This window comes from Podarcis pityusensis (assembly GCF_964106645.2).
Source record: "Podarcis pityusensis genome assembly, chromosome: 13".
Lineage (NCBI taxonomy): Eukaryota > Metazoa > Chordata > Lepidosauria > Squamata > Lacertidae > Podarcis > Podarcis pityusensis.
In genome coordinates, this window is record NC_138038.1 from 14,342,926 (window position 1) to 14,353,856 (window position 10,931).

At 47.8% G+C, this 10,931-nt stretch overlaps 1 protein-coding gene and 1 long non-coding RNA gene across 5 annotated transcripts in view; one reads left to right on the forward strand and one right to left on the reverse strand.

Moving 5' to 3' along the window:
- Window positions 1–5,277, reverse strand: part of LOC308460612 — a 427,618-nt gene extending 422,341 nt beyond the window's left edge. For 2 of the 3 annotated variants that reach the window (XR_013978621.1, XR_013978622.1), the window contains exon 1: window positions 19–1,564. This is a non-coding gene — a long non-coding RNA (uncharacterized lncRNA). Of the gene's footprint in view, window positions 1–18 lie in introns of all 3 variants that reach the window. The other variant, XR_013978623.1, reaches the window with a different exon arrangement.
- Window positions 5,278–5,477: 200 nt separating this feature from the next.
- HEXIM1 (HEXIM P-TEFb complex subunit 1) lies at window positions 5,478–7,973 on the forward strand. 2 transcript variants are annotated; one of them, XM_080976976.1, is made up of 2 exons: window positions 5,478–5,743; window positions 6,422–7,973. In XM_080976976.1, the coding sequence occupies exon 2, from the start codon at window positions 6,495–6,497 to the stop codon at window positions 7,413–7,415; it is 921 nt and encodes a 306-aa protein (XP_080833102.1). In that variant the 5' UTR covers window positions 5,478–5,743; window positions 6,422–6,494; the 3' UTR covers window positions 7,416–7,973. The 2 variants fall into 2 exon arrangements, with proteins under 2 accessions (XP_080833102.1, XP_080833101.1); XM_080976975.1 differs by having other exon boundaries at window positions 5,479–5,743; window positions 5,949–7,973.
- Window positions 7,974–10,931: the final 2,958 nt, after the last annotated feature.

Sequence of the window (10,931 nt, forward strand, 5' to 3'; positions counted from 1 at the left end):
CACCACACTGATAATCACCACCCACTAGTGTGCTTTTGGAGCGATAAGTGTGGCCTGCATAAAAATATAAAGAGCCGGCTTGCTGGAGTACATCAAAGGCCCAAGGAACCTAGTGTGCTGTCTCCAAGAGTGGGCAGCGAAAAACTCACAAGCCTGGCGTGGGTGGAGGAAAAACTGCATAATACCACACTAATATACAGACATACAATGGTACCTCGGGTTAAGTACTTAATTCGTTCCGGAGGTCTGTTCTTAACCTGAAACTGTTCTTAACCTGAAGCACCACTTTAGCTAATGGGGCCTCCTGCTGCCACCGCACCGCTGGAGCACGATTTCTGTTCTCATCCGGAAGCAAAGTTCTTAACCTGAAGCACTATTTCTGGGTTAGCGGAGTCTGTAACCTGAAGCATCTGTAACCTGAAGCGTATGTAACCCAAGTTACCACTGTATACACACACACCTGCCACTTTGAGGACAGTTGTTCAATAACTGGGATATAAATGGGAAAGTAACTTTAAAAGTAAATAAGTGAGGTATCGAAAGAAATTGGAGAAAACCAGTGCTATTTTTCTTGGGGGGGGGGGGGAAAGGTGCTGGAACTTATCATGACAAGGAAGTCCTTAATCCTCAGCAGTCATAATTATAATTGGCCCCAACAAACCTACTAAATAGGTGACATGATCTGAGTTCAATAGCATATTCAAGGCAGGCAAAAAGAGTCAGGGTGCATAGCTGGGCCTGTGAGAGCTACAGCCTGGGAACAATTCTGAGGGGCAGACCTCCAGCATTTCCCCAATGAAAATAGGGATGTCCCGATTTAATAATAATATTGGGATGTCCCAATGAAAATAGGGGTGTCCCTATTTATATAATAATAATAATAATAATAATAATAATAATAATAATGTAATATGTTTGTACCCCATCTATCTGGCTAGGTTCCCCCAGCCACTCTGGGCAGCTTCCAACATATATAAAAACAAAACATTAAAACATTTTTTTTAAAAAAAAACTTCCTATACCGGGCTGCCTTCAGATGCCTTCTAAAGGTTGTAGATTTACTTATCTTACTGGGCTCAGGAACTGCATAACTCCATATCCTCCAACATTTCTCCAATGAATATAGGGACGTCCTAAGGAAAAGCGGGATATTCCGGGATCAAATCAGAAACCGGGATGGCATCTATAAGTCTGGGACTGTCCCTGGACAATAGGGACATTTGCAGGGGCTAAGAGAGGAGAGCCACATTTCAGAGATTTCAGGAAAAGATGAAACACACAACAAACTTTAGGGAGAATAATATCTATTATTCCCGTTTTACCATTCCATGCGAGACCTCGCTTCAAGGAACCATGAGCACAGTAGAAGGATCCAGGTATCCAAAACCTGTGTGCCATAAAGGGATCTGGAATTTTTCACCCTCTCCCCTGATTCAACAGGTCCATAGGCTGAATCCCATTTCTGCTCAGGGGTTGCTGTCACTGGACATGGATGCATAAACCTAACAGATCAAGGTTGCCAGCTTTTTGAAACAACCTCCGTAGTTGCGCTTTTAACAGCAGCTCGCTTAGCACCCAGTACAGCTCATGAAAAAGTTTCGCAGGCGATTTCTGCACATATTCAAGGCACACCTAGGCGGTCTGTTGGTTCTCCCTGGGCAGTTTGTAACCCTAGATGAAGTTGTGTTTGCAGAGGTCCCAGATGCGAAACACTAAATTCTCCACCGTCAGCTCTGCCTGAATCTACCTAGACCATAGCTGTCAACCGTCCCTTATTTGGCGGGAAAGTCCCTTATCCCAGCGCCGTGTCCCGCTGCTGTCCCTTATTGATGATGTCCCTTAAATTTCCCGGGTTTCAAAGGAAGCAGCTCCTCTCCCTCCCTCCCTGCCTGCCAGCCAGGGAGGAGGGAGGCTCCAACTGTGTTGCTTGGCTGCGTTGCTCACCTAAAAAGGAGTCTAAGAATGACTGGGGGGTGGAGCTTGCATGCTTTGTGCCGATCAAATCGGCCGCGTTGCCTGGGGACTCGCCTTTGCTCAGCGCTTCCCAGCAGAGAGGTGACGGTGGTTTCCCTTGCTGCATCCCCTTTGCCGGGTTGCTGCGCTGTGGGAACCACCGCTTGAGGCTTCGTTGGGCTGCTGGTTGACTAAAATCCCTTATTTTGGCTGCTGATCCCTTATTTTCAAGGCTGCTGGTCCCTTATTTTCAAATCTGTAAGTTGACAGCTATGACCTAGACTGAGCTCCTATACACCAAGTTGGCTTTACTCTTGCTACGAACCAAGAAATCCTTGGCAAAGGATGGGCACATGGGATGCCAAACTAGTAGTGCCCTGGAAAAACCCAAAGACAGGCTCTTTGGAAGGCACAGCAAGGCGGAGACCCCATGTTCCCTTTCAGGAACAAAAGACCTGAAAGCAAGCGGCAGGAGGGAGGGGAAGGGTTCTCTAGAAGAGTTCAGCCGTCTGCTTGGCGTTCCTTCGCCCTGCAAAGAGGGAACAGCCTGTCCAAGCAGGAGCCAGGCCAAATTTCAGGGAGCCAAAAAGTAGCAGCCTATCAGGAAAAGACTTTCTGTTCTGCTGTCAGATATACCGATAGAACAGCCCCTTTGGAAAGCCAGTGACCAGGAGCAAGTTTTGAAAAGGAGGAACTGTCTCTGAAAAATAAACTGGGCTGATTTTGCTTTGTAATTTATTTGGAACAATCGGAGGGGGGCAGTGCAGTGGATTTTAATAGCCTTCAACTGAAAATGTTTACAGGGCAGTAACATTTTTATTGCATCTCATGGCCCATAGGAGGCTGGTCACTGTTATTCCCATTTTACAGAAAGATAACCAAGGCTGCACAGCAATCCCACTACAGAGCAGAGGGAAGTCTTCTTCCAGATCTAAATCCAACTACTGAGCCCCAGAAGGACCACTCTGTCTCTGTGCAGGATATGTCCTGGGCCAGCAAGGGTTGCCACAGCCACACAGAATAACTGTCAAAGGCCATTGGCGGGTTTGACAATGTTTTAGGCTGCAGTTCTGAACGTGCTGACAAGCCACTAAGTCCCACTGAACTAGCTGAGACTTATTTCTGAGTAAGCATAGTTAGGACTGCACTATCAGTACATCTTACTTCCTTTAAAGTTCCTCCAAGGCTGGTGGCTGACTGGACCTGGTGTGGGAAAACGCATGTGGTTCAATAACAAGAGAGCTGAAATCTGACCTGGACTGAAGCATTGCTTCTGCCGTGGCGCCATTGCCTTGGGCAAGCTGCAATTATCCAACCTCAGTTTCTCCGTCTGTAACATAGGTGTTTAGGAAGCGTGACTTTCACAGGCTGATCAGCTGCTTTGGAATTTTATTTCCTGCCTACACCTTTGTCCTGGCGTTCTTCAGTAAGGTTGCACAAGGGATGTTTTGGGCAATCGGCAGAAACTTGTGCAAGAGCAGTATTAGCTGCATTCAGAGTACTTTGCATGCTCTCAGCTTTCCTGCAAATTAATTAAAACATGCCTTCTAAAAAAGCCTGGGTTTTTAAGCTGAAGAGGAGAAGCAAGCCTTCGGTTTTTAAAAGATCAAATATGCTGAATCTAACCTCCTACTCAGTTTATCCCTATTGTCTGATGCAAGTTCCTGTGGTGGAAAACCCAGCGGCTGATATTCTGTTGCATGGCCTCTCAAATTGGGTTTGATTATAACATCCCAGGCTCGCAGGACTGTTTTGCGATGATGGGGGAAAGTAAAGAACGCTCAGCATGTTAAAACTGCATTTAAAATAACATTCAATCAAAAGGGGACTTTGGTTTTAGCAAGGTTTTGTTTCCTCTGCATTCGCATACCATTTTTGCCTGAGCAGCCGAGGTGCATAAAGGAAGGCCTCTACCCATAACACCCTTTCTTGAAGAACCCTCAGTCCAGATCTCACAGGAAGCTGTTTTATTCTGAGTCAGGCCATGGGTCCATCTACCTTAGTGATGTCTACTCGAGCTGGCAGCAGCACTCCAGGGTTCCAGCCTTTCCTAGCCCTACCTGAAAAATGCCTACGATTGAAAAAAAACAAAACAACCCCAGGCCTTTTTGCATGCAAAGCAGGTACTCTGCTACCACAATCGTGCCTTGTGTGGAAGCAAGGGCTGGGCGGAGCCAGGTTTCCAAGGTTTAGCTCAGTTGCAAATGCTGCCACTGTTGTTTAAATCCGAAGGCCCGCAGGATTTAGAAATGCACAAAGCAACGCGGAAGGTGAAGGGGCCTCTGACCATGTGCAGAGTGCAGCTGCCTCTTCCACCACCATCCCGACTTTCCCATGCTCCTAAACATCTGGGACATTAGGGGCGTGCTTCCACGCCATGCAATAAGGCTTGAAGGTCTGAACCTTCCTGGATTAACCCCTCCCCATCTTCCCTTGGATCTCAGCTGTCAGAAACAGGAGGATCTGGCTAATAAATACCCTCTACTTTAATCTGCTGCAACTCACATAGATCTTCTACAGAGGAAACAGCAGCAACAACAACAACATGAAGAAGAGCCCAGGCTGCCAAGTCTTTAACCACTAGTCCACACAGCCTTCCCAGGCCTCCTATTACATCATTTGATCTAACGGGAGAGCTGGCGTTGTCCCTTTAAGACGGAACTCGTTTCCGACTTCGGTTTGTTTACAACTCCCTCCACACGGCTCAGTCACCGTCATAGGTTAACGCAGCGTGTGTTTCTTTAAACAATGAAGTGTCCTTCCGCCTGCAGGAGCTTCCTACCAACCTCTCTCATTCAGATCCTTTTCGAAACCCGATGACATCTCTTCTCTTTCCAAATACTCGACCTGTTACTGAAATTCCGCGGTCTTAAACCGCTGAGCTGTTACGGAATCCTCTTAATCTTCAAAAATAGCCTCGAACTACTTTTTGGGCAGTACCATTTTTTTTCCTACGGGGAGAATCACCAATCTTTTTTCCACCATCCCCATTACGAAAGATAAATATTATAAGGTGACATTCCTCTTAATATGTGCTCCGTGAGGACCATTTGAAGCTGTTCGGCCCCCGGGGGAGATTTTAACCCCCGCGTAAACTGATGGTATATTCCATTTCCCACCGCCTCCACCGCCTCCTACTATCCACCTCTAATTGGCTAAGCCACGAATGAAAGGCGTCCAGTATAGCCATTCATGCCTTAGTTGTTTAGCAGTCCTATCAGAGAGCGTCTCGTTCTTCGTCCAACCCTACCCAATGGTTGATTGGCTGACGAACGCCGTCACGCCGCGGTTCTGGGAATCGTAGTCGTTGTGGCTAGAGCGAACTGTGCAATCGATCGGAAAGGGAAACCACAAATCCCGAGATACCTTGGGACAAGGGATCTGAGAGGCGGCTGCGCACTCCAACGTGGGGGCTGGCTCGTTTATATAAGGCGAGGCGGCGAGCGGGGAGTAGCAGTTGAGAGCAGAAGGCGCTCGAGTAAGGGAGGAAAGAGGCCAGGGGAGGGGCGGGGCCAACTGCGAGGGGGTGGGTGTTCGAACGTTGGGTGTGCGTGGAGAAGTTAACCCCTTCCCGGCTGACTTCGCAATTTGCTGTCTAAGGTGGAGCTCTCTTTTAACCCTTTCGATGCCGTGCTGGGATAGTTTTTTTAATTGTTGAAAGCTTGGGCCGGATTTTCTTCTTCTCCTCGAGCTGATTACTTGGATCTGAACTGGTGAGAGGAAGGAATAACACTTGGCATCGGGACAGCTCTTAACTCCTGCGGTGCTGGAACTGGATCCCCTTTAACCCGTAAGTGCCTGGACTGAGACAGTTTAACTCTTCGTTGCCTGCAGCTTAACCCCCCAGTTTCCTTTTTCATCTCTAGGATTTTGTCCCCCCCCCCAACTTATTATAATCGTTTGCAAGTTGCTCTCAAGGGGGCATAGTTCTTCTTGTTGCCTTGGGTCCTGTGCTAGCTCATATATCTCTCCACCCCCAACTTTTGTGTTTCCAGATGTGCGGAGTTGCCATGCAGCTGTTGATGTGAAGAGACAGGGTGCTAGCTGGTGGGGAGAACTGGTTCTTCAGCCCCTGGCCGACACTGCGAGGGTAATTCAGGCCTAAAGGCCTTCGGAGGACAAGACTGCTGCTGATCTCCTTCTGCAAGGGTTAACAGTGGCAACTTGTGAGATCCCGATCTGAAGTGGCCCGAGAGGACTGCAAAGGTTTATAAATGAAGGCCAGCTCGTGAAGGGTTAAGGGCCTTTGTTTCCTGCGAACTTTAAAAGCTGGCCGCCACAACAGCAGGACCTAAAGAGTTAAAGACAGTTGCAGGTTTGAAGGAGGAAGAGGAGGGAACCAGCCCCTTTGGACTGAGAACGACAGCACCCGAAATCCAAATCTTGGCTTGCCAACAATGGCTGATGCTGCCCTCTCTGCCAGCCAGCAGCAACCCAATGGCAAAACTTCTCCCTTCTCCCCCTGCAGGGATGCCAGTAGTGGAGAGGGGCCCTTTTTGGTGTCTCCACCCGCCAGCCGAGAAGTGCTCCAAGGAGAAGCGATGGACGGTAGGTGGCAGCCGAGAGAGACCAAGCAGCAGGATGGCAGCCCGATGAGCGGAGGCGAAGAAGGTGATGCAGAACATGTGGTTCCTCCGGTTGGGAGAAGTTTGGGTGCCCCAGAAGGAGCCGTCGGCGGTGAGGTTGAGGACCAGAACTGTGGCGCACCTGCGGACGTCCAAAAGCCATGTGATGGAGAGCAGCTCGGCTTGCAGTGCCAAGGCTATTCCGGGCCTGTTGGCCAGAGGTTCAGGCCCCAAGCTGAAGGCGAGGAGGAAGAGAAGCTGGTCAAGAAGAAGCACAGGAGACGTCCTTCAAAGAAGAAGAGGCATTGGAAACCTTACTACAAGCTCAGCTGGGAGGAGAAGAAGAAGTTTGATGAGAAGCAGAGCCAACGGGCCTCCAGGCTGCGGGCAGAGATGTTCGCCAAGGGGCAGCCCGTCGCCCCGTACAACACCACGCAGTTCTTGATGGAGGACCACGACCAGGAAGAACCAGACTTGAAGACCGGCCTGTTCCCCAAGAAGACTGCCGCCAAGTCGGAGGACACCAGCGAGGAAGACTTCTTCGTGGAGGAGGAAGGCGGCGGCAGCGACGGGATGGGAGGCGACGGCAGCGAGTTTCTCCAGAAGGACTTCTCGGAGACCTACGAGAAGTACCACGTCGAAAGCCTCCAGAACATGAGCAAGCAGGAGTTGATCACAGAGTACCTGGAGCTGGAGAAGTGTCTCTCCAGGATGGAGGAAGAGAACAACCGCCTGCGGATGGAGAACAAGAAATTCTTGGGGGACTCTACGGAAGACCCCCGGGTAAGTCAGCTAGAGGAGGAACTGGGCAGGTTGAGAGCTGAGAACCAAAAACTCTTGAAAGAGAACGAACTCAGCAGACAACAAGAGAAAGCTTTTCCCAAATTGGGAGAGTGATGGAACAGGGGAGATTTTTTCCCCTAAGGACTTGTGGAATGGGACAGAAACCCCCAACCCCCCCGAAATCAGAATGCAAGAAGTTATTTCCATTTTGTGGGTGCGTGTGTGTGTGTATGTATATACATATATATATAGATTATGAATATATATATATATATATATATATATGACAATGGACCTTTTCTTTTCTTTTTTTGGTGATTTAATCAGAATAAATTCAAAACCTCATACTGTTTTTGAAGATAGCTCTAATGTAGCGTGTGCTCTTTCTTTAAATTATGTATAATCAAAGGGGTCTCTGAGTGGGGTTCTTTTAAAACAAAAACAAAAACGGAACAATATCCAGCATTCATGGGAGGACTTTTTTTTTTTTTGGCAAAACTGCATCTGACTTGTTAAAACTATTATTTTGAGTGTCTTCTAAAGGGAAGACTAGTTGTGGGTGGAGGGAGAAGTGGCGAGGAGTTGTAAAAGGAAAACACAGTCACATTGTGACAAAAAGATATACAGATTCATGCTAAGAGTTCTAATAAACTGAAGGACATGTCAGCGTAATGATTCTGGTGTGGTTTCTAGAAAAATAATTCAAGATATTCTCCCTAGGTGGAGAATATTGTGAATCATTTTTCCAGGTGACATTTGGATGCCATTATTTAAAGTTTTAATGGGAAATTAATTGGGACAGGCCGCTTTAAGCCATTGTTTTGGCTTCCTAATATAGAAGACACATTAGTTGTTAGATGACCTTTAACTTGTCCAGAGTACCTTACAATTGTTTCCTTTACCATATGTGCTGTCAAAGCAAACTGTTTCTCGCTTGTTTGGTTGGGTTACTATTGTTCCAATTTTTACAGTTGGAGAACAGAGGTTTGGGGTAAGGGGAGGTGTGATTTGTCCAAGGCAATATAGAAGAAGTCCAGGATAGGAGGTGGAGCTCAGATTTGGCTGCCTGAACCAAATATTGAATCAAATGTTGGAAGTGTTTATTATGAATATTGTTTATGGAGATACAGCCAACATCCTGCCATTTTAACAGTAGTCATGGCATTATGAGCTGGAAGGAATGACATGTCGCCTTTTTAAAAAGGTTAAATAGCCCATTCTGGGCTAAATCAGAAGCAGAAGATCACGCCTGTTTCTGGGGCCCGAGAGATCATAGGAGAATTTGGGTGTGGTCAGAAACGTTTCATTACAGAAGTGTTTTGGTTTGCTTTTCATGCTCAGCCACAAAAGGATTTTCCCCTCGGGCCACGATTTGTGTGCATGCTCAGTTGTTTGCTCGCACTTGCTCATGTAAGTTGGCTCACTTGCTTGAGCCAGCTGCACAGTGCAGTTAAGCCTATGGGCAGTAACTTGATTGCCGGGTGTCCTGTTTGTTCCTCTCTCACCCATAGCTAGAGGGTTGCATGCGGCCGATGTGATTGTACGCACACTTGCTTGGGGAGTGCGAGTTGGGTGGAATTCGATAAACACAGGGAGGATGCAAAGTCCCTACTGTGGTTGTGACTATGTCAAGAAGTGGTCGGGATTACAGTGGTACCTCGGGTTACATACAATTCAGGTTACAGACGCTTCAGGTTACAGACTCCACTAACCCAGAAATAGTACCTCGGGTTAAGAACTTTGCTTCAGGATGAGAACAGAAATTGTGCGGCAGTGGCAGCAGGAGGCCCCATTAGCTAAAGTGGTGCTTCAGCTTAAGAACAGTTTCAGGTTAAGAACGGATCTCCAGAATGAATTAAGTACTTAACCCAAGGTACCACTGTATTTAGTTCTCCCATTTTATGCCAACACTGCTTTTCCAAAATGGGATTATTTCGTAGTAATTATTTCAATATAAAATGCATCTTGTTTTTGCAAGACTGTTCTGTTCTACTCCAATGCCAGTGGACTCCAGATCCCATTTGCTCCAAACAACTTGGCAAATGGTTGAGGATGATGAGGATTTAACCATCAAAACCCGGGAGGGCTACAGGTTCTGCTTCGTTCTGGCCCTTGACATGGCAGACATAAACCTGGCACGGACAAAACCCTGTTTAGTTTCCATACCACAGTTGGGCTGCTCTTCAGAATTGTGGCCCTTCCTTCCTGTATGTGAATTCTCACTCACCTTGATTCTGGAAAGATAACCATACTTCTGGATTGCATCTGCGCCTGTTTGTTGACTCCAGATATCTCAGTTTGTAAACCCATAAACACTGGGAAGGGCACTGGTGAGATCAGACTCGAGGCTTTTAAGAACCTGGGAAAGCCTGGGCAGTGTGTATGGGAATCCTGGGCTGCCCAGATGACAAGACCCCCTTCTTGGCCTCGCTGATGGGGGTCCAAAGGAAAACGGCAATAGGTTTGACACCAGCTTGGCTGCAGGAGATGCCGGAAGGAGACATACAAGGCGCCATCCAACCGCTTTAGGGACTCCACTCTGGATCTGTCTAGGGTTTGCTCCCGAGCCTTTTTCTTCTCCCAAAGATGTCTCTCAAGGCAGCAGTTTAGAATCAGTTCTCCTAGGTGGGCTACCTTCCTAGGGTGTTAAGCCCCATCTGCCCCTCACTGCCCTCTGTGGTGTGTAAAGGTACCCCTGACCATTAGGTCCAGTTGCGGATGACTCTGGGGTTGCGGCGCTAATCTTGCTCTATAGGCCGAGGGAGCCGGCGTTTGTCCACAGACAGCTTCGGGGTCATGTGGCCAGCATGACTAAGCCGCTTCTGGCGAACCAGAGCAGCGCACAGAAACGCCATTTACCTTCCCGCCGGAGCAGTACCTATTTATCTACTTGCACTTTGACGTGCTTTCGAACTGCTAGGTTGGCGGGAGCAGGGACCGAGCAACGGGAGCTCACCCTGTTGCGGGGATTCGAACCGCCGACCTTCTGATCGGCAAATCCTAGGCTCTGTGGTTTAACCCACAGTGCTACCCGCGTCCCTTTTCTGTGCTGTGTAGCTATTGCCTAATTAAAGAGTTGAGCAGAAGACTTGAGAGGTTGACCCTTTAGCCTCTTTTGACAAGGGGCTGGGTAGATCTAGGGCAGGAGTGAGAAGCAATTGGCCGTCTAGATAGCGTTCAGCTCTCAATTTCCATCGGCCCTAGCTAGCATGGTCAACGGACAAAGGAGGATCAAGTCCAACATTGGAGTTGCCAAACTTTGGTCCACGGACCATCAGTGCTCTGCAAGTGTCTTTCAGGTGTTCTGTGGCAGGTCCACATGGAATATTCATATTGATTTTAAAATTGCATTTTCAGCCTTTCTTTTATTTATTCCTTTGCACGCGATCACGAGTTCCCTAGAACTTAATTTTCAGTCCGAGAAAATGCAGTGTAAGAAATACAAGAAGCAATAAGAATACGATTAAAATCATATGGAGCCTTGCACAGTGTGTTGCAATTGCCACGACAGACAGAAAAATCATTTAAGTGGTCCAGCAAGACCTTCGGCAAGTTTCAGGTGGTCAATAGTGGGGGAAAGTTTGGGGTCATGGATAGAAAAGTACACACACACACACACACACACACACA